The sequence below is a fragment of the Conger conger genome, chromosome 17 (assembly GCF_963514075.1).
Source record: "Conger conger chromosome 17, fConCon1.1, whole genome shotgun sequence".
NCBI lineage: Eukaryota > Metazoa > Chordata > Actinopteri > Anguilliformes > Congridae > Conger > Conger conger.
The window spans coordinates 14,319,074-14,340,064 of NC_083776.1; the positions used below are offsets into that span (position 1 = coordinate 14,319,074).

General features: G+C 41.9%; 1 protein-coding gene across 1 annotated transcript in view; it reads right to left on the reverse strand.

Moving 5' to 3' along the window:
- The window catches only part of tmeff2a (transmembrane protein with EGF-like and two follistatin-like domains 2a), an 89,718-nt gene extending 78,420 nt beyond the window's left edge, over positions 1–11,298 (reverse strand). Inside the window, exon 1 of the mRNA XM_061227011.1 lies at positions 10,534–11,298. Within this exon, the coding sequence (XP_061082995.1) occupies positions 10,534–10,714 (181 nt within the window). The 5' untranslated portion in view covers positions 10,715–11,298. The remainder of the gene's footprint in view (positions 1–10,533) is intronic.
- Between the last annotated feature and the right edge of the window lie 9,693 nt (positions 11,299–20,991).

Here is a 20,991-nt window from a genome sequence, read left to right on the forward strand (position 1 = left end):
ACGCTTTTTAACATTCACTCATGAGTATCTCCTCAATCTGTCTCTTTGTTAGACATGAACAAGATAGAAGTGTAGTTTTGGAATGAGGTGGTTCTCTAAAGCATTTTCAGACAAAAACTAGATAATAATAGACTGGGCTAATTTCTCAGGCAAAGCAGATGTCAACGTAGATTTATACCTTCCGTGTTTTAAAAAAATGTGCAGGTAAGCAGCTAGATTCATCACTAATTTGGCATCTCCAATCCTCTGAGACATGTGGTGCCAACCAGCTGCTGCTTTTCGCACCACAACCCCAAACAGCGCAAGCACAGAGTGGGGGCGGAGGAGAACCAAATAATATCAGTGCTCAGAGGTACGTATTTCTCACGAGACTGCGTAGCCCTTAGCCCTTAGCAGCTAGATTTTTCAGTAGGAGTAGATATTCAGTAACACAGTTTGAATAAAAACGCATTCGGGTAGAGGCAGGGATTCCTACTGCAAATTTCCGAAAGACTATACACATCCCGTGATTCAAAATGTCCACGCGATTACCATTTGGAGATGACGTGGTCCAATAATAATATTTCACAACAGTGATTCCTGTGCCAGTTTAGTCAAACTTCATCACACAAATGACTGTATCCATGAGCAACAACACTGCATAGACATGAATAGACAACCGTTTATGACACGTAATGGGGAATTGAACAGGATCATGCGGACAGTGAACCCCCAGCAACAGTGTGTTAATCTGTGGTCACTGTCCCAATAGGTGACACAACTAGGTGCAGGATTTAACATTCCAGGGCATCACTTTCGGTCTCCTTTGCCCCTTCCCACTGATACGGAATCTGTGTGCCATGCCCTTATCTTGGAATAAAACAGCAAAATCTTGGAATGACTGAATGAACACTGCCCCACGCTCAGCACCTCGGGGAATAATCATTGCACTCCTAAAACACCAGTGTCTCTGTCCTCTGATTCAGCCTCACACACATGACTGTTCCCCTGGTTCCCTCTAGGGGGCGCCGCCTTTCACCTCGTGCCCACACTGCCCTCTGCGAAGGAGCGTTCCCTACTGTACGCCCAAGCAACAGCAGCAGCTGGCCCCATTAACCCACATAGTAGTACAACTGGGCTCTTGAATGCAGTGAAAGTCCAGCGCGGGCCTCCTTTGTATTCCGGACAGCACGCGGTACTGGTCCGCGATGCCCACCGTGGACTTTTGCCCTCGTGGAGAGACAGGCGCCAGGCGTTCTGGTGTCTTTCCAGACAGATGGGCTGGGAGGATGGCACGGTGTTATTATTATTAGTGGCCGTTTTTAATTCCCCGTCAGTTTGAAACGGAGCAGTTTTGGTTATTTTTCCACAAAAAACAAAAGTGAAAAAGGGGGGGAGAGGAAAAAAAGAAAACAGCTTTAATTGCGCCGCGGACCGCCGACCGAGGTGGTTTAAAAGGAGATGGATAACCTTGGCGGTTTCCTCTCAGAGTGTGCAAGGTTAATCGTTACTGACCTCGTCTCTCTCTCTCTCTCTCTCTCTCTCTCACACACACACACCCACACCTCCTGCTGCACCTGCAAAGACACAGACATCACTAATCCCTCAGCTTGTGGGAAATCAGTCTGAAGCCCGTCACTGAGGTCCAATGAACAACTTACGCAAGAGCCGTTCGTCTGAACGCTGCAACAATTTGGCTGACCGCACCAAGAACGACCCTGGCGCTGTAGCAATCCCGCTATATTTTTAGCATGACATAATTCACACTGATTGATATTCAACGAGCACATTATGTGCACATTAAATGGCTTAATAGTTCACTTTAGACTTTACACTGAACACGTTTCCAGGAAGCATTCACACAGCAGGCACACAGTCTTTATTTCCAGGACGTAACATGTTCATAAATCATTAACAAGCGCTTGTACAGGAATTAGGTCAGAAGGTTGACTAAGTCGAGTGACGCTGTACGTTTATTTCACATTTAAAATGAGCCTTTTTACATCACATGCGTTATGTCACTCTCTATGAAGGAGCTCCCAAACGCAGTACTGTAAGTCAACGATCCATAAATACAATATACGCCTTGAGGCCTAGGCATTGCTCAAAATCTGGGCTGACACAATTGTTTTTCCCGGTTTTGATTTGCTTGGGAGGGCCAGAATTGAGTCAACGCTGTATAACTGTCCCCTAGCTTCCAGTGAAAGGCAAAATACAGATTAACAGTCGTTTGGCCAAGCACTACTCTTTTCCGATTGGTGACTGCAGTGTGAGATGCTGTGTGTACTGTGGACATTGGCCACTGGCTTGTGGTCCAGTGTACTGGGAGTGCACACACCAGTCACGTCAATGTGAGTGGGGCAGTGTTGACTCACGACCATTGAAGGCTTTAGGAATATATCCCTTTGTGTAAAATGAAAAATGAATAAATGGAGAAAGCAAGGAGGTCTTGGGTGGCACATCCAAATTAAGGGCTGATTACCGGTGCGCAGGGTCTGGAAGGGAATACCGGGCATGGCAATCTAATCTCCTGCAACTGTAACATCATCAGTGCCCCTGGAGAAAACGAACAACCAAAAAGTAAATTTGGGCCTCTGAGGCTGGGTCTCGTAGGCCAGTGTAAACCAGTGTAAACCAGTGTAAACCTGGTTCACTCAGCTTGGTCTTCAGGACAGCGGAGCCATGGACAACATTCTTCTGTTTGCTGTTCCGTTCAGGTTTGGCTGTTTCAGTGTTTCATTAATCTCCTCCGCCTATTCGGCCCTGTACTTGGTACACTGGGTTCAACCGAGGACGTCACTCAGTATGCTAACTGTAGCTGGACACTCTCCATTTGCAGAAGGGACAGTGTGACATGTCTGCTATGGACATGGACATGGTGAAGCTAGAAAGGAGAGGAGGGGATGCACAGCTCGCACTCACTGCTTCAGCCTGGCTCTGCCTTCTACACAATTTTGAAAAATGCATTCTGGGGTGGGTAGAGTAGGTGTGCCCATCTCATTTGCATATTCTCTAACCAATCAGGTGCCAGCAGTGTTCTGTTTTGTATTGATTCATAACAGATGGCTCGCCGACTTTGAAAACGAGGTGTTAAATTAAACGAAGGAATATGTGGGCGTCAACAATTTTCCAAGTGGATATGTGATTGACAACTATCTATGACATCACCAGGTACGGTGACATCGCAATTTGGGGCGGGACCAGAGTGCACTGCAGATCGCATTTTTATAAATTCATGCGCAGCAGAACACACTTTTCAACCATTTTTTAAATTTTACTTCATAAATGTTGAAATAATGGAATGGATTAAAATGTTTCGCTGTAAAGTAGGCATACAAACACGTTTACAGCTAAAAAGTTTGATCTCAGGTGTATTTACCCTTTAATGGACCACAGAATGGGAGCGAGGGAGGACCACTTTGGCACAGACATTAACAGAAACGGCTCTGATTACCCAACGTGAAAAAACAGCAATATGTAGGAACATTCAAAATAGGAACATTTTCTAAACAACCATCTATAGCCGGGTTCCTCTCGAGATTTCTCCCCATTGGGAACTGTGTCAGGGTTTTTCTCCCACTAGGAAGTTGTTTACCTCATATGCTATTTGGGGGCTTCGGGCTGATATTTACCATATATATTTTCTTCCCTTCGGTTACTCTGTAAACCCTCTTTGGACAGTCTACTGTGAAAAGTGCTATACAAATAAAATCGAACTGCACCGAATTGAATAAATCTACATGCTAAAGATTGTACATATCCAGCTCCTGCCACCAAGCTCGACATCATACATGAATGAAGATTTGGCCTGGATTCAATCAGCATTTGCCCTTAATGTTGCAAATTTGCTTCCATTTGTTGCTACACTTTGAATCAAAGTTGGAGCAGACATTTAACTAATCAACAGTCAACGGCCTGCTCATTGTAATTCTGCCTCACATGTTTGATAAGAATCTCTGTTTATAAGAACTGATTTTATAAGTCTCTACCCTGTGATGCAAACTGCCCTAGTTTAGATGTATTTGCAGCATATCATTTGCAAAATTCAAAAGTAGCTTGTGATATAGACAGAGCTGTTAGAAAGAGCTGTTAAAAAAGATTTGTTCAAACTTTTCAACCAGTCTCATAATAGGATTGTGCCTTGTGAAAATTCAGTGCAATTCATGCGACTCAGAAAACTGAGAATTACTGCTGAACATTGAAAAAGAATGTCTTTTTCAAATTATGTTCTGATTGTGTGACACAGAAATTTTGATTGGTTTGAAATATATGCTACTGCCAGTAAATGAATATGAATATGAATTTTGACAGACTAATTTATTAAACAATTTCATATTACACTGATTCACTGTTCCATGTTAATTCAAATCCGACAGTGCTTATATGATCCTAATAAAGATCACATACACTCACTGAGCACATTATTAGGTATTTATTGCACTTATTTTTTATATTTAATGGTCTTCTGTGGCTGTAGCCTATCCACTGAGAGGTTTGACGCATTGTGTGCTCAGACTTCACTGTTGTAATGTGTGGTTATTTGCATTACTGTTACTTTCCTGATAGCTTTGACCAGTCTGGCCCTTCTCCACTGACCTCTCTCATTAACGCAGAACAGCTGCACTACTGCTGTTTTTTTGTTTTTCGTACCGTTCTTTGATAACTCTAGAGACTGTTGTGCATGAAAATCCCAGGAGATCAGTGGTTTCTGAGATAGGCAAACCAACCCATCTGGCACCAACAATCATTCCACTTTCAAAGTTACTTGGATCACATTTCTACCCCATTCTGACATTAGGTCTGAAAAACAGTTGATCAAGGAACAAGGAACAATTTAATGAATTTAATCTCTGCACAAATGAAAGTTATGCTAAAATATTACCAAAAGGTCTCAGAACCTATTAAGGACATTTGAACATTTGCAACAAGTCTCATGTCAGTCTCATGTCAGGATGTAGTCACATTTGCATGTGGTCCGGTGTTAAGATTTTCCAGTTGCAGTCATGTCACATGTATGTAATGGCAATGTACATGTATGTGATGCCTTGTCAATAACATGTTATGTAATGTCTTCCTCCAGATTCACCGATCTTTGTATGATCTGGATAGCCCTGCAGCTGATGTGAGTGATTTGTCTTTATCACGTCCGTGTTATATATGCCACAGTGAATCTGTAGAGCTTCTGCTGATAGCTGATGAGACTGAAATCTGGACAAACAGAACATTGATGAAAACCCCAATTTGAAACTACAAGCCAATGAGACACAGTAAATACACTGTGAAATGTCCAGAGTTAATTCAATATGAATCAAATAGGGATTACTTCTACATCGTAAGAGCTAATTTAACACTGAACATTTTACTGTGCACTGGTGAGGGACAATATTAAACTGATCTCAGTTGTAAAATGTGTCCAAAAGTGGTGATTTTATTTTGTATCCCAGCATCCTCTTGCCGTCCTGCATGTTGATTGGGAGCTTAGAAATCCTGTAGTAAAAGCTACACACCCATTATGTGCTCAGGGCATATTTTTCCAAATGGGACACCACCTATGAGACATTCCCAATGACAAACAAGGTCAGGCATCCATGTGAAAGCATGCTGGGAAATGTAGTTCATTTACTGTGTCATTCTGAATATTTGTGAACCAAAAGTAAAGTATATGGATAACATTCACCATTATAAAAACGTGTAATTGAGATATGCAGTATGTATCCATGTATGTATGTACGCATGTAATTCAATTATTTTAATGATCATTATGAACAGGACACAACCCCACTGAGGTGCCTGAAGGACAAACTAAAGTGATTAATAAGCTGGCAAACAAATATTAAGATTGTAATATCTTTATTCTTTAAAATAACAAGCAACTCCCCCTTTTTACTCTTGCATGCATTAGTCTCAGTACTGCATACCTCCATTATTAAAATAGAATATGTACATGTAAATGTTGTGTATGTGTGTGTGTTGAATCAGCTCCATTTCTATACAGGGTGAGGTGTGTTGCCGCCTCTGCACTACATTAGTACACAGGATAGTGGATCATGCATTCATTTATGAGTGGTGCTCATGTTATGGCAGGGGTTCCCAAACATTTTTCTCATGCAACTCCAAAACAATGTTCAGAAATGTAAATTACCCTCCAACACCAGCGTACACGTACTGTGCCTAACATCACCATGACTATTTTGCCAATTAAACTGCTATATTGATTGTGCCACATTGCTTTATTATAGTTGGATTGTTGTCATGTTCAACATGTAGTAGCCTACATTCCCACAAAATGTACAAATATTCTCCAAAAATATCCAGGTGACCCCATACAGTTTGGGAGCCCCTGAGCTATGACGAGATCAGTAATGTATGATTACATCATAATTCACCATTGCCATTTTTTGCCAGATGTTGTGGCCTATTCAGTCATAAAATTGTAGCAAGTGTGGCTTGGATTAAAACAAATTATTTTATTTATAAAAGTATTTTTCAGAAATGGTCAGTAAACATGAATTGATAAAGGGGTCAGCTGATCCTGAATGGCAATGGACAATTGACCACAAAAAAGCATGCTGTCCTAAAATGAATTGGGATGTACAGTGTGAAACCCTGACAGTAAATGGTTGGAATTTATATAGCGCCTTTATCCAAAGCGCTGTACAATTGATGCTTCTCATTCACCCATTCATACACACACTCACACACCAATGGCGATTGGCTGCCATGGAAGGCACCGACCTGCTCGTCAGGAGCATTTGGGGGTTAGGTGTCTCGCTCAGGGACACTTCGATACAGCCCGGGCGGGGGATCGAACTGGCAACCCTCCGACTGCCAGACGACTGCTCTTACGGCCTGAGCCATGTCACCCTCAGTAAAGGTGTGATTGTTTGTTTTTGTGAAAATATTCCAGTTACAGCCTGTGTTTGCTAAACAGCGGTGACTGTGCTGGTTTTACATATACTGTGTCCTGGGGATAGCCCATGTCATGCCAACGTCACTGGAGGTTTATCTCAGTCCAATGTCGCTCTCAGAGTAGCTTTAATTTCCGCAATTAATTCCCGGCTAATTTGACTCATGGCCACATCAGAGCGTGCTTATCAAAATGTATTAGGCGCATCATTAATGGTGAAAACCAATATCCATATTAACAGGAACATTTTTTTAAAAAGAAAAAAATCCTTTCGGAACAATATCTCAGTTCATAATAGAATCAAATTAAATTGGACACAAGCATGCACACTCTATACCCCGGTACTCCAACCTCACTGACAGCCTGCTTCTAGTATTTCAAAACGTTTTTTCAATAGACCGACAGTACCTGTAGCATTTAATATTGATTTTAATCTCATTTTATATTAATTTGAACTAATCCCCCCTCAGCTCTGCTCAGTAGCCTACAGCCCAGCCCAGATAGTTATAAAACAATATACTTTAACCATGCAACGCTGGAACAATTGATGTGCGCCTCTCGCTGTCCTCAACTATTTCAAAATGAGAAACAAATAAATTAATTAAAGGGACAGGATAACATGACCTCATGCATATTTTAAGGGTTTAATATTCCTCTGCACCCTGTTTTAATCGACTCTCAATACAAGAGCGTCGGATTACTAGTCCTTGGTAGGCTACGCTTCAGTACAAACCCGACAGTCGACACGTATGGCAAGTCTGCCTGCTGGGCTGAAGTATGGCGTGATACGATGGGAAGAGAGAATAGCACCGGCCTGAAACCGAGAATGAGCAGAGACAGTCTACATCCTTCCGCAGAGAGTCAAGCGCTGCGTTTTCAGCGCGGATGCCACCCAGTAGAAATTCCTAACGGAATAGCCTATAATCATCAGGAGCCATTGCAGTCGCAGCAGGTCTTGTTCTGCTAACAAAACCAGAACTCACATCTAGATATGTGATAATCTGGATACTTCACGACTTTTAAAGGGGATGGTTATTGTTTCTTTAGCCATGAGTAGGCGTCGGGGCTTCTCTCCCAGTTTATACAAGTTTCCATAGCCTACACATAACTGTGAAACTCGTGATAGACATAGGCTACACTGTCATTTTTTAAAAATCATTTTTTTAAATGATTTTCCATCATATATACAATTATATTTTAAAATTGCTGTAATAATATGGCAAATTGCTTAAGCCTGAAGCAGACGGAACCCAGAAATTGTAACCTGCTGTGTGCGTAAATTACCATACAGAAAATTCAATTTCATAAAGGACTTCGATTCTCTGATATCGAATTGCACCTGTTTCATCGCGTTATTCGCGTCTTTCGATAGTGTGGTCCTCTGCTTTGCCTTTGACGTTGACCAGCCATGCTCGCAGGGGCGGAGAACATCTGTTTGTTGGTGAGCCCGATATAGTAATGTCTGTAGGGTATGCTTCTGTACAGTGGCAATGACTGCGGATCTAAATACCTCAATAAAAAATAAACCAACGAATAGCCTACATATATTGCCAAATTCAACAATTAAAACAATACTGATCGCCAATCAGCTTCGGGCCAATTTCTTTTATTTATTTCAAAGGGTAGCTTATTCGCTTCGTGGACATTTGATGCTTAACAACAACAGCAAATAATAATAATAATCATAACAATCATAATAATCGTTTTTTCTTCATCGTCGGCATTCTCAGAAACACAAGACGCAATCCTACAGTCCATATGGACGCCTGGTCTAAATATAGATCTCAGGTTTTGACAGAATATCCTATGTCACACTCAGTCCAAATGGTGTTTCCTGTATAAAGTATGAAGACGCATAGAAAGTGTGCCCTTATCTCAGGCGGCGACAACTATTTCATCTCATTTTATGTTTTGGCGCAACAGATGAAGTGAAACACTGATACGCTCAAGTTACCCACACGCCGTATAGGGACGTGGAGGCTCCTACACCCAAATTACAACATAAGGCGGGTAACCGCGACGGACCTTGAGCTAGAAACACTTTAAAAGATTATAAATCGCCTTATGATGTCTGCAATTGCTTTTCACAGAATAACCTGGCAAATATTTTCTGAAGGGACCTTTACCGACATCCAGACGAGAGCAGGTTTCCAAAGGAAATTCAACAATTTAACCCATCAAAGTCGTTTGTCCTTACATTTCATTATATATATTTTAAATATCCTATTTGTATTGTGGGCTTTTCAGTAGGCTGCCATTAAGACTTTACCGGTTTCAAACTATTCAAACTGCATTGTGGCTGAACAGAACACGACAGCAGGGGCAAATGATTTAGATAGCCGAGGACGCAGACTTCTTTACTGCCGCCGTTTTTACTTTTATTGGTTTGGCAAGAAAATGAGAAAACACACTTACAGTACACAAACTATTAAGGCGTAATGTTCATATTTGAGGTAGCGCTATCGGGCAATGAACCTCGCGTGGATAATAAAACAAACCGCATAATGGGTCTATCTCGGACAAAAGCGATTGAAACACGACGGGCGCATCGCATCCGCTTGAACAGGCAAAGTAAATGAAAGTACAAAAACCCGCAAGTCTAACTGGATGCCGCGTTTAAGATATATCGTCATCGTGGATTGAGAAACTGGAACCACATCGGCATGCTTCGTCGGGAATGGAATTACCTCCAGCTATGCAATAACGAGGCAACCGAGTTGCCACCGAACCGCAGGGTAACATTCCGGAATGTAAAAACCGTACATGCGCTGAAGCGGGAGGGAAGTACGTGACAATCTTATTATAATTGCCGTTGGTTTAGAAACCGATAACACTTAACAACTTGTACAGCATCATGTTTAATGTCCTATAATTTTGAAAAGGAAGAAACATGACTACGGAAGAAAACTCGATAAATTACCAGGTCGGTGCTATGGGACATCAGCATAAATGCTCGATTGCACCCAGGCAGACCAAACAGTTGTGAGCGCTTAAATTCCTGTTTTGACAACCCCTCTCCTTAAATACCTGCAATACCAAGACAGACTAATGCCTTCCAAACGCAGTGCAGGTCTCCAAATCTTTAGTTACAATTAGGCAACGGCAACATGATATAGCCTAGGGATAACTCACTGTTGATGTACGTCTTGTGAGATAATAATAATAATTGCCTAATAATAATAATAATAATAATAATAATAATAATAATAATAATAATAACAACAACTATTGTTGACGCATTGATTTCACTTGTCCGTAACGTCTTTATTCAAAATATGTATCGTCTTCTAATATTTTATCAGAACAGTCCATAGGCAGGAAGACAACATGTATCAAGGGCAATCAAAGGGGTCCGAGAGGCTTCGAGCTTAAAAATCTCTGTCCGTCCAAAGCTACAATGCAGCGCTTTGTGCATGTGTAAAGTGGTTACATTTTAACACATTCACTTGTGCGTGCTTTCAGTGTACACAGACCAATAGCCTACGAAACACACCCTTAAATGCGTATTAATTTTATCCGTGTATTCCGTGTCTTGCATCCGCTGGCAAGTCAAAGAATGGCAATTAAGTAAAACACACACATCTATTTACGCACGAAGAGCCTATATCAAACACGTACACAACTGGACAGCATTTTTATTTTCTTACCGGAGCAGTTCCAGCCTGTAGGCGTTTGACAATCGCTCAGGGAAGAGGGGAAAGCGCGAAGTTGCTGTACAGGTAAAGTCGCGAGAAATGATACCACCGCGATCAAAACCCAGTCTCCCAGAGTCCTGCTCCACTGCTGCGGGCGTGTAGGCTGCTGTAGCACTGCCACCGAGAAACCCATCTCAGTTCAGCTGCGTCCCCCGAAAACACAAGCGACGCGGGTAGAAACTGCAGACATTCACCAGAAACTCCGATCCTAGCGCGAGCGGTGACAGCGGCGAGCTCAGACGCGAAGTAAAAAACATTTTCCGGGCAAAGAAGGGAGCCCCATGAAGTACTGTGGGCAATAGACTGATCCTCCCGACTTCAGTGTTCAGCTGTAATATGAAGGGGTTCAGGGCTGAGGTTAGGGGAGGAGGGAAAGGGTGGGGGCGATGGGAGTGGGATGATTTCGGGTAGGAAACTGGGTGGTCAGTTGTTAGGTAAGAGAGCAGGCAGGTATAGGATGCTTCCCTATAAAGCCGGGTAATGAAAATAAAGAGGAAGAAAACAATAGAAAATGTACACAAATCCTCCAGAGAAGACACACGCAGTTGTAAGATCCACTGGCAAAAACGAAGCGCTCATACGCCCGGCTGCTCTGGATTCGCAAGCGCGTTGGACACAACGTTAAGTCACTGGTCCAAGTAGCGCTCCTGCGCTACCTCTCCTGCTCTTCGCCGATTCTGTTCAGCTGGATCCGAGCAGCAGGTCTCCAGCCTGGTTATGATCACGTGGCTTCTGTGCTTGGCAAGGGAGGAGAGGAGGAGGGCGCAGTTGTTATAAGAGAGCTGATTGGCGGAGGGAGATGCAGGACTGTGAGGCTCGCTGCGAGGGTCCAGCCTGTCCACGGTGTTGCTCAGTTCTCCCGTCAGGACCGACAAGAGGCAGAGAGCCACTGCTCAGCGGTATTCAGGGATGCCGAGCGAGCTCTGGCACTGTAATTGGGCACTATCTCTAAAAGCAGCAGAAATCGATTTCTCAAACTCCGGCTCTGATAATTGCACTGCTTTTGGAATGATGCTGATACGAAAAGCATCCCGACCCCACTGCCCACAGGCGTCTGTATTGTGTTTCTTGAAGCATCTAGTTGTCTTCGGCAAGCGACAGGGAGCCTCGACTGTAACGGACACTCTCGCGGCCATAGAAGCACTGCTGTTTTAATTACGGCAAAACGAGGTCAACCTGCGTAAGTCTCTCTGAAGCCCCCTCCCGCGGTGGCAACTCGCTCCGAGCCGAGCTGTGTGTGTTTGAACGCGTGTAGTGATCTGGCCGCACAAGCGCGTTATTGTGTTCGGCTCAATTCAGCACCGGCCAAACTGGGTGTCAAAATTCAATTAATCATCCCCGAGCTCGTGACACATTCAGTGCGGCGCTTTATTCCGTGTCCACACACGATTCAAATAAAACACAAAGGCGGTTCTCATGCTTTGATGATAACCCTTTCGGCTACGACCATTGACAGTGGATTAATTTTTGGGGTGAATTAATTCGTTGGGCGGGTCAAGGACATGGCCTATATACAGTTATTTTATATCCATAAAATGTCCATGGTTCTACCATAGCCTACAAAGGGATTTAACTTGGCACACGCAAAACTTCCAAGACATTCTCACTGCTAAGCCAGAAATCAGAAATAAAGAAATCCTCCAGACATTGGGAGCATGAACCAAGGATGAATATGCTACAGGTTTGCTGTTTTTCTCAGCACGTGAAGAATGCTCAGCATGCAGGGTTTCAGTTGGGTGTTTGTCTCTTTTTGCAAAATCTTGCTATGTCAGTGGACCCCACACTTCGTTGCCATATATTCTGATTTAAATAGTTTGAGCCAAATCCTGATTGGTATCAATTTTAACTTGTTTCTTGATGGCATAAAAAGCCCTGCATGCTTTCTCTTTCTTTAAGTTCATTCACAGCCAGGTTAAAGCTCCCTGTTGAGCTAATCTTTAAACCAAGGTATGTGTAATTTTTAGTGTGTTCGATAGTTGTTTCCCCTTTCGATTTACTGCAAAGGCCCAGTTCTTACAGAATTGTGCCAACAAGTCTAGATTCTGCTGCAGTCTCTGTTTGGTGGGCAACAGCAGAACCAGATCATCGGTATAAAGAACATTTTTATTTCTTTGTCCAGTAGAGTGGGAACAGGGGTAGCTGGTTTTTCCGAGGTTGTGGCCACTTCATTAATATAAATGTTGAAAGGTGTCAGGCTCAGACTGCAGCCTTGTCTCACTCCACACCTGGTTTGCTTTTTTCCAATCTTAATTGCACGCTTATTTCCAATATACATAGATTTTTTTTTATAACATCGTAGGTTTTACCCCCTATACCACTTTCTATAAGTTTATGAAGTAAACCATCATAAAATCAATGAAACAGGTGAATATTATATTTTTGTTTTGGTTGACATGTTTGTCTATTAGGGTGTAAATATGATTGATTGTGTGGTATCTTGCTAAAAATCCAAACTGTCTTTTAGGCAAGACATTGTGTTTGTTAAGGAAGTGTTTAAGTCTTGCGTTTATAATACTACATAGAATCTTCCACAGATTACTGCTCAAAGAAATGCCTCGGTAGTTGTTAGGGTTGATTTTGTCTCCACTTTTGAAAATAGGGGTTATGAGTCCTTGATTCCAGACGTCAGGAAAATAGCCGACACACAGAACCAAATTTAACAGTTTGAGAAAAGCCATCTCATGTGTATCAGCATCTCATTTAAGATGGCGCCGAGTCTGTGTGCTGTATTTTTCAATGAATTCCTGCTCTGTGATTGGGGGTGTTCTGTGTATTCTGTCATTTTTCTGCAATAAGTTTCTCATAATGATCCCTCCATGAATCTCGTCTTGCAATTACTACAGCGTAGATCCTGGATATCTGGTTGATTATGATTGGACAAATTTCTGAGTTTTTTTCTAATGGCTTTGCAATCAGTATCAAACCATTTTTCTTGTTTCGCATTTTTTGGTTTTGGTTTACTTTTGGATGGTATCAGATTGGACATTATGGCCAGTTTTTCCAAAATGTAATTTGTATTTTTCACTGCCAAGTCCGTATTGATTGTGAGGATGTGTGGTAACCAGAAAGGTGACTGATTGTATTTCTTGATTTTTTTATTTCTTTCTTGTACTCATCTGTGCTGTTTTGGATTTCTGAATGTTGTGCAGCTTACTGGGCTGTGTGGCTGTGTTGTTAGTTTCTGTCCTTTTTAGATGCACAAGTAATTTGGCTGTGATCTGACAGAAGGGTTAGTGGCTCTGAAAGAGAATGGATCTGTATCTGTGATCACATAGTCAACAGTGCTCTTGGCAAGAGTGAGCTGAAGGTGTCCCCTCTTAACCTACCATTGACCATGCACAGACCCAGTCCTCGACAGAGCTGCAAGAGTTTTTGTCAGTTGATTTGTCGTCATTAATTATTCCTGTGGGATGAAATGGAAACGTTAAGGTGGTTCAGGCCAATGGTGTGGTTGTCACCGTGCGTGCTGATGAAGTCTGGTTCCACTCCAGCCCTGGCATTTAGATCACCACAGATCGGCACATTTCCCTGTGCCTGGAAATGGCTGATCTCCTGTTCTAGTTGGAAAAAGGTGTCTTCTTTAAAATAAGGAGATTCTGGGGAGGGATATAAATAGCACACACTATTTTTTGTGTGGAAATTATTACCTCCTTAATTTTTTGCCCAATGTGATATTCACTCTTTTTGACGATTTCAATTGATTGAATTATATCAGATTTGAACCAAATTAATATTCCTCTGGAGTCCCTGCCTTGGGTAATTTTGTTTAATTTGACTGATGGTACTATTAGTTCCTTGTAGCCGGGGGGGCATTCAGTGGTTGCGTCACCTTTACACCATGTCTCCTGCAAGATAAGCATGTCTAATTCTTTTATCTGTTTTTAGAAAATCTGGGTTTCTACTCTTCAGACCAAAAGCTGAAGAATTTAAATCCTGGATTTTCCACATAGAAATAGAGTGATCACATAGATAAAACTTGAACCCTTGAAGAGTACATCAACTTTCCAATAGCATACCACGGTTGGCAGCTACAATACCCCAAATACTAAAATAATTATACATAAGTGCAATTATAACCTATAGCATACACATGGATAATTATAGCAGGCATATATAGGCATCATCTCGGCTGTCCAGCGTGCTGGTCCAGATGGGCGTGGCGCTGGTCTGTGTGTGCTGGGGGCTGGTCTGTAGCTCCTGTGGGGGGTGCTCTGTCCCACGGCTGCGCTAACAGAGGGACAGCCTCTCTATAGATGCACGTGGTCAAACAGACTCTCAGTGCCTACGCTGGGGTGATGGGCCTGAACATTTGCCAGAAGGGCACAGTCTCTGTAGATGACAGTGTTCACCTTTTGAATAGTTTGGGGGTGAAAGTCTTTTCTTGGCAGTAGGGTGGACATAACATCGTTAGAGTTTGGGAAGGTGTGCGTGGTTCGCCCTCCTGAGTGACTTGGCCACCCTCTCCTGCTGTGCTCTCAGGTCATTTGTGCCCGCGTGGATGAGGGTATGACTGGGACAGCCCAGCCTGGACACTGAGAGCAGCTCTAACACCGCTTTAGTGCTCGGACGCCAGAGCTTACGCACTCTGTGCCTTGGGAAAAGCATCGATACATTCCCTGCTTGAGTTGTCAGGGTTTGATGCAGAAGAGACAGTTTTTGGCTGTCTCTGGCTGTGTGGGTGAGCTGTGGGGGGTCCCGGCTATGTGGGGGGTCCCGGGTGGTGTGCTCGGGGTTCACAGTGTAGCTGCAGAGGGGCAGGAGCTGCTCCCTCATGTCCTGCCCCGTCTGCTCTCTGTCCTGCAGCTGCCAACTCCCTCCTGTTACCTCCCTCCTGTATACCTCTGTGTCCTGTTTCCTTCTGGAAATCTTTTATGTTGCCCTGCACTATGATTGTACCATTTTTAACAGTTGTAAAACAATCAGAATCTTCAACATCATCAATTTGTATTTTCCATCCATTACAAATGCCAAATTTCTTGGCCAATGGATAGTGCTTGTATATCACTGTGTGGAAAGCAGTGGGTTGCTCTGTATAGAAAATGAGGTTGCTCACATCCCCATTCTGGTACCTGTCACAGATTAGTGTCTCTGGCCTCTCTTTCATAAATAAGTGTTTGTACTGCTTCCTTGCAGTCTCACTCTTTAGCTCTGCTGGGGACTGTAGTTCAGTGCAGTGAGGGAGGGGCTGCTATTGCCGAGCAGTGCCTGACAAGTCAATTTCAAAATGGTTACTTTTAGAATTCTGAGAAATGGCAGTTTAACTGTCACTTTTCTTCTCTCTTAACTGTCACAGAATTTAGCTAGCTACCTTAGCTTAATTTAGCTAGTCTAAGCTTTATTTCAGCATGGTTCTGGTTCACTAGTTAACAAAAAATAAGTACTCACTGCAGAATTTTATTTGTTTTATTTTTATTATTTCTCTTTGGTGTAGGATTAGTTAAGTAGTTGTCAAGTCAGCAGTTAGCGGTTGTTTGCTCCTTCCGCACTTTTCGATGATTTAAATAATTTCAGATCAATTGTTTTCTTCTAAATATATAGTTTATGCCTTTATGATTTTAATTCTAAGAAAATAATACAAATAATAAGTGTTTGTCTCATTTTAATTTGAACAAAGTTGATGGGGTTCAGGAGCTGATGTGAAGCATGTCTGTCACACACAAGCTCCTCTTTCATTTCATTTATTTCCACTTCTCTCTTTCTTTCTCTCTGTCTCTCTCTCTCTTTTTCTCTTGTTTCTGTTTCACTCTTCGTAGTTCACTTGTTCTTCTGTCTCTCCCACTGTTTTGTCATCTGGCATATACTGTGATGGTGGTGGGAGAGGTGTGGTGTAAGTGTGTGAAAACACAAAGCCCAGGCGTGAGGCTAAAATAAAGGTGGTGGGGACACGGTCACACCAGTCCCAGGTGTGAGGAAAACCACTGTCTGAGAGGACCGCAGTACACTGAGCTGAGGAGTGGGAGGGCAGGGGGAGGAAGGGAGAGGGAGAGTGTGCAAATAAATGAACGATAAGGAGAGTCAGTGAGCATGCAAACGATCTTGAGTAAGAGAGAGACCAAGAAGGTGAGACCCTTTGGAAGAGTATGCGTGGGAGCTGGTGCATGAACATGGAAGCAAGCATTAGCAGGAGATTACTTTTCTGTTTATACAGTGGGCTCCAGAATTATTATTAATGAAATTGAAGAAAAAAGGCTGCATATAATAAATAACAGATAACATATACTAATATATACTTTCAACTAATGTTTCAATGTTTTTTATTAAGTAATCTCTTTTTTTTTCTTTGAACCATACATGTCGAAAATAATTGGTAAATTAATTTCATAACTTCCTTTTTCAGTATAGTGTATAAAAAAGAGGTAACAAGCAAGCAAACAAACTCTTTGGAAGGGTGGCATGCAGAAAGCCCTGACTGAGCACAATAAACAAAACCAGGCGTCACCTGGAGTGAACCCTATTAGAATTATGACTGGAAGAGTGTGCTATGGGGAGATGAGACCATAATTTTACATTTTGGCCATACACACCACCAACATGTTTGGTGGCGAAAGAAGAATGCATACCTCATACCTATTGTTGAATATGATGTTTGGGAGATGTTTTGCTGCCAGTGGTTCAGGGGCGCAATGAATTCAACAAAGTGCCAGGGCAATCACAATCCACACAGAAATGGTGCAAATAACTACCATGTTCTGCAATGGCTGTCTCAGTCTCCAGACTTAAATTCCATCAAAGAACTGTGGGGTGGCCCATAAGTACAGACCCAAGGATATCAATGATTCTGCATGGATGAATGGTCAAATCCCTCCAAATGTGTTTTCTAACCTTATCACAAATTATACTCACAAAAGACTCATGGCTGTCATCTTTGCCAATTAATCAACCTGGGGTTCCAATAATTGTGAAACCCTTGTTTGTGAAAATGTAAGACTATTGAGTCATCAATAAAACACTGCTTTTCACATGTTGGAAAATAAAGCTGCTGTATGTCATTGTACGTCGCTCTGGATAAGAGCGTCTGCTAAATGCCATGTAATGTAATGTAATGTAATGTAATAACTGTATTTTTTATTAGCCCACTGTATATAATATACACTCAGTGAGCCCTTTATTAGGTATTTATTAGACTTATTTTTTAGACTTATTTAGTCTTCTGCTACTGTATCCTATCCCCTTAGAGATTTGATGAGTTGTTTGTTCAGAGATTCTCTTCTGTATATTATTGTTGTAATGTGCGGTTATTTACTGTCGCCTCCCTGTCACCTTTGACCAGTCTGGCCCTTCTCCTCTGACCTCTTCCCCATTCTGACATTTGGGCTATTAAACAGCATGCTTTTATGCATTTAGGTGCTGCCACATGATTGGCTGATTAAATATTTGCATTAACAATCTGGAGTACAGGTCCTCCTAATAAAGTGGTCACTGAGCTTATAAATATACAGTATATTTACCATACAGTATACACACAGTATACTGTGTGTGTGTGTGTGTGTGTGTGTGTCTGTTCACAGACCAGCGGCTTGGTCGGGAAGTGGCATGTGGCTTTTCTTCCCCTACTGTTGCCAGTTCCTTGGAGGAACATCTTTTCAGAGCAACAATCCCCCAACTAGCCAATTAGCAGAGAGGAGGAATGGATCCCAAGGCTGCCTTTGTTCAACTGTTAATTTGGATGCCAAAGAGAAAATATTCACTAAAATGAAAATATCCTTGACTAATGGAATTAACTCAGGAGAGCCCTTAACTTTGCTGTGAAACTGGCAGAAAGGGGCTTCATCTGAACATTTTCAATTGGCTAATTTAGTTCCTACTGATGGCCATCAAAGACAATGCTGCTTACAATCATAATATTAATTTGTGTCGTATTTGAAGATCCTTTTGATGTTCATGCAGCCTTTGTTATTTTTCTGGAAAATGGATCATTGTGTCTCCTCTCAGTTGCTTGTAATTGAATCATTGCTATGGTCTATTTTAAAGAAAACTGAAGAGGTTCTGGGAGCAGTGTGACTAATGTGTTGGATATTTAGCATGCATTCAGTGAGCACTTTATTAGGTAGACCTGTACACCAGCTTGTTAATGTAAATATTGAAGCAACCAATCATTTGATAGAAACTAAATGCATGCAAGAATGGAGATGTGGTCAAGAGGTTCAGCTGCTTTTCAGACCAAATATCAGAATGGGGAATAAATGTGATCTGAGTGACTTTGAATGTGCAATGATTGTTGGTGCCAGACAGGGTGGTTTGAGTATTTCAGAAACTGTTGATCTCCTGCGATCAGCACACAACAGTCTGTAGAGTTTGCAGAGAATGGTACGAAAAGCAAAAAAGGGAGCAGCAGTTCTGCGGGCAAAAACGCCTTCTTAATGAGAGAGGTCAGAGGAGAATGACCTGACTGGTTGAAGCTGACGGTGAAGATAAAGACTAATAAATACCTAATAAAGTGCTCACTGAGTGTATGAATTAAAGAAGGACCTGAGTAGAGAGGCCCACAGGTGTAAAAACACATGCACTCCACAGAAAGATAGAAGAAACATTTTATACTCTTTAAAATAACAGATATTTGGAGACAAGATATTAGGAGGCTGGCAGCCAAATGATAGTCATGGTGATCTGTGGATTTTGTGAAAAACTATTTTGAGTGCTGAACGGATAGAAATGCATTCCTAACAATGTAGTTACTCATAAATAGTGCAAAAATAGTTCGTCTTATTCAAGGATTACTACAATGCCAGCATAAATTGCAATGTGAAACCAGAAATCTTTAATATTGCATAATTGAAAATTATATTGGACAAAAAAACATAATACAGGTGTCCACAAGTCTCACTGTATAATTCTGACTATCCTTAATGTTGTAATAAGGTAGTTATGGTGCATTTACAAATGAATCAAATATATTATCAATATATTGAAATGAATATATTATCATATAATTTCATTCATATAATATCCATTCATATATAATAACGTTATATTAGAAAACTGCATTATATTACACTGCAAAACTATTCTACTGTGACAAATCATGTATATTTCCATAATCGTGTGATTCAAATATTCGTTTATTGTCATTATTTCTTCCCAAGGGAGAAAGATAATTTTTTCCAAGGGGAATAACATTTTGCAGTATATTCTATTTATGTAAGGGTAAACATAAAGAGGGAATGTAGCAATTTATTTCACAGGGAGTTTTTTGCACGTTGAAATTAATTTCATTTGGGAGAAAAGAGCTTCATTAACGTCATCACATGGGCTCCTGGTATAAACACTGGCATGAGGGGTTAAGTTAAGCTGTCCTAATTGCACACCTGGCTTCAAACTGAGTTGATAGTAATTATATTCCTGAAGACTTAATTGCGCACCATTTCCTGCACAACATCTGCGAGGCTCTCGCTCAAGTCAACACCAAGTGCCGGCTCTCAGCACCTCCACTTCCTATTGCACTCTGCTCATCACCTGTTCCGCTGCAGTGTAACAACCAGACGTTCCTATGTGCGGGCCTTGCAGTCATTCTGACGGTTGATTCGGAGGAGATAGGGGTGAATCTAGGGATTTAGATCTTAGCTAAGATAGATCTTAGTGAAGATACCTGCCTGGGACCCGCAAGGTTGGTGGTTCAAGCCCCAGTGTAGCCACGATGAGATCCGAACAGCTGTTGCGCCCTTGAGCAAGGCCCTTAACCCCACATTTCTCCAGGAAGGTTGTCCCCTATTTAGCTTAGATAAACGAATTAGCTAAATAACACAATTATTACATTATCTGTGGACCCTGCCTCCCACCCCACGACTCTCTGATGTGAGTCCTCCCTGGTTCAACTTTCCCTGCTACCTTTGTCTCAAGCGGACATTTTGCGCAAGGCGGTGACATTGGACATTGATCAAAGCCCCGCAGCGGTGATGTGTGTGTTGCCGTGCCAACGGGGGCCTGTCACCACTGTGACGCTGTGCAAGTTACAGGGTTGCCCTGCTTCTGGAATGTGCTGACATCATGGCTGAGAGCATGTGATGCCTTTCACATTCTTTCCCAATGGCTGCTGACAAACTGTTCTGGAGGCTGAATTAACTGTGTAGGAACTCTTATCATTACAAAGTATTATCATTACAAAGTATGTGCATAACCACTGTATAACCATTCATTATATCAACACAACGCTCTGTTACTGCTATGCCATTTGTATCAGACGTTTGATCCATGACCGTGATTCCTCACCAAAAATTACTATTGGCAGAAATTATATAAGGTTATAACCCTTTTGCCTTTGCTGTGAATTCTTGTGAATCAAAGCTTTTCAAACACATGATTTTTAAGGGCATAACTAGAAAGTGTCATACACCATGCCCATGCCCGTAGTTTGGCACCTTGCCCAAAATGTGCTGTACTTTTCAAAATGCCCTTTTATTTTTTTTGTTCTTA